The following is a 2,609-nucleotide window of genomic DNA, read 5'->3' as shown; positions in this document are numbered from 1 at the left end:
AAAGAGTGTTACTTCAGGAAGGTAGAGCCTGTATGACACTGAAGTGAAATACTAATTATACTGTTCTAGGCTTCTGTTCTTATGTGGGTTTAGACAGCAGTGCTTAGCTTCTTCATTCTGCCCAGTCTCCCACCCTGTCAGCCTCAGTGTCTCTGCTGAGATAACACAGGATGGTTGTGACAAAGGTGGGAATAATACATAGATCTTTTGTCTTCTTTATGCTGTCTCATTTGACCACTGGAGTTTGTGATTATCTGTGTGGGGTATTCTGGTAAATAAATAATTTATTAGCTAAATTCTTAGCTAAATGAAATCTTTTCCAGTTTCATCTAATGTATCTTTCCACTGTGGGTGAATGTTTCTACCATAACATCAAGTAACCATGAACAGCAATTAAAACAAACTGGAGTCAGCTATTGCCTGGTAACTCTCCCATTTACACATGGGATGTTGGGATGATGCATTTAATACTTCTTGTCCTGTTTGTTTGTGGGTTGCAGTGGCAGAAATTCACACAATATCCTGAAACTGAAATAGAGTTAAAAAGAGCTCCCTTATGTTGAATTGTGAAACAGCTCTTCAGATGGAAGTCCCTTCTGTGCAAGCTCTCCCATTCTCCTTCCTCTACTCTCCCTAATGTTCTGGTGACTATATTTCTGTTTTCATTTGGTTTCTTTCTTGCTTACACTTTCAGGTACATTATGGTGCCATGTGGAAACATGGGGGTATTTGACCCCACAGAGATCCATAACCGAGGACAACTGAAATCACACATGAAGGAAGCCATGATTAAACTAGGCTTTCATCTGCTCTGTTTCTTCATGTACCTTTACAGGTAAGTTGCAAAAATTGCTCCCAAGGAACAAAGGAATTGTCTGCCAGCTATTTTTATCTCCCCTGTTCTGCTATGGTAATTGCTGGAATTTGTGTCTTACCATTTTGCATCCTGCTAAGCCTCAATAATATATTCTGAGAACTATCTGCATGCTCATTATATGCCCTTATTCTCTCTGATCCATCATTGTTTGGAAACTCAGACTACTCCTTAATCTCAAAAATCTGTAAGTACAATATAAGGAGTTACATGATTTCAGCAGCTGGAATAAGTGGCCTGTGTATAACGGAAATCATCTTGAGGACCAAATTTATTTTACAAGGTCTGTTCTAGAAAATAAAATTGTTCAAGCTAAGTTACAAATGGGTGAGTTCTGTGCTGGGCTCATTTACTACAGGACAGAACAACTCCTGTTCTGCTGCAGGATTGCTTCTGCATTCCTTGTCTTCGTGAGCAGAGCACAGTTGCCTTAACTTTCCATTTCAGAATCAAGCACAGTTCTCTCCATGAAAGCAATCGCTGTTGCTACTTGCACATGCCTCAGTAATCCACTGGTGTCATGTTCTCTGTTTTTGCCACAGTATGATTCTGGCTTTGATAAATGATTGAGAAGTTGAAAAAGAACCGTTAGCTGCCAAATTGGGTCATCGCTCCAGTGACTGGTTGTGGAGCCACAGACACCCTCCGAACATACCTAGATCAGTGTCATCGTGCAGTATATTTTACCTCTTTGAACAAGAAATATTTTTTTCTGTATTTTTAACATAAAAGATTTTCAAAAGACACTGGATTTGTGTAGCACTTGGTTTTGTTCCTTTACAACCCAAACTGCTGGAGCTGCTGCTTCTGTAAGGTGAAATCCTTGCCTACAGAACTGATCTCATAGGAATTAAATGGTGGGAAGGGAAACTCATTTCAGTAGCATGGGGTAATAGTAGTGGTAGCTCCAGAACAAATTTAAGTGCAACTCCGATGCCTGTTTCTTACTGGAAGATGCCAGGATGTGCCTTTTGCTGTCAAGCTGTCCTGTAAGAGCCTAGTTTGAAGCAGTGGCTGGAACATAGATTTCCAAGTGGAGCAGCAGCACAGCTTGCATCTTTGTGTCAGTGTGTTTTCCAGCTAAAAAGCAATGGAATAAAAGTTAACGCTTTTTTCCCTTTCCACCCGTCCCTTCCAACAACCTATATGAAGTCTTGTGTTTGGATGGATTGAGGTTCTTTTGGCGAAGTGACACTTGTGTGTAAGAGTGAAAAACAGATAAATAAGAAATGTGATTAATACTTGGCTTTTCCCTTCAACTCCTGTTTTGTTACTGAAATACATCACAGCCCTCCATACAAGGTATTGCACTGGGGTTGGAGTTGGTTACAGAGCAAAAGGCTACCTGCAGTCACTGCTCCCTGAACCTGCTGCTCCTATACCCAGTGAGCTGAATCAAGAGTACATCTAGCTCAGGGAGGTGCTCAGGTAAACCATAACCCCAGTTAACCCAATTCTGATGCAACTGCTTCAAAGACACCAGCAAACTATATTTGCTTTATGCAGCTCTTGCATCAGTGATAATTATATAAACCTGAATTTGTACCCTCACTGTCCAATAACTGTCTTTAAATATGTGCATGGAAACGGGGGATTGTTTGAAAGTGAAACACTTCATAAATACAGTTCTGTAATTAAGTCCTAAAACTTATGAGCTTTTCCTTGTTCCTGGGTGAATAGCTGCAGTTAGCAGATCGTTTTCATGGCTAGCAGTGAAAAGACAACACTGAATTTT

General features: G+C 40.4%; 1 protein-coding gene across 1 annotated transcript in view; it reads left to right on the top strand.

Moving 5' to 3' along the window:
* CNIH4 (cornichon family AMPA receptor auxiliary protein 4) overlaps positions 1 to 1,620 on the top strand; it is a 6,522-nt gene extending 4,902 nt beyond the window's left edge. The window contains exons 3-4 of the mRNA XM_010023252.1: positions 695 to 835; positions 1,417 to 1,620. Of these exons, the coding sequence (XP_010021554.1) occupies positions 695 to 835; positions 1,417 to 1,444 (169 nt within the window). The 3' untranslated portion in view covers positions 1,445 to 1,620. The remainder of the gene's footprint in view (positions 1 to 694; positions 836 to 1,416) is intronic.
* Positions 1,621 to 2,609: the final 989 nt, after the last annotated feature.

Source organism: Nestor notabilis, unplaced genomic scaffold (genome assembly GCF_000696875.1).
Source record: "Nestor notabilis isolate BGI_N333 unplaced genomic scaffold, ASM69687v1 scaffold16971, whole genome shotgun sequence".
NCBI classification, from domain to species: domain Eukaryota; kingdom Metazoa; phylum Chordata; class Aves; order Psittaciformes; family Psittacidae; genus Nestor; species Nestor notabilis.
Note: the sequence above shows the minus strand (reverse complement) of the source record. Positions and strands in the feature narration are given on the sequence as shown.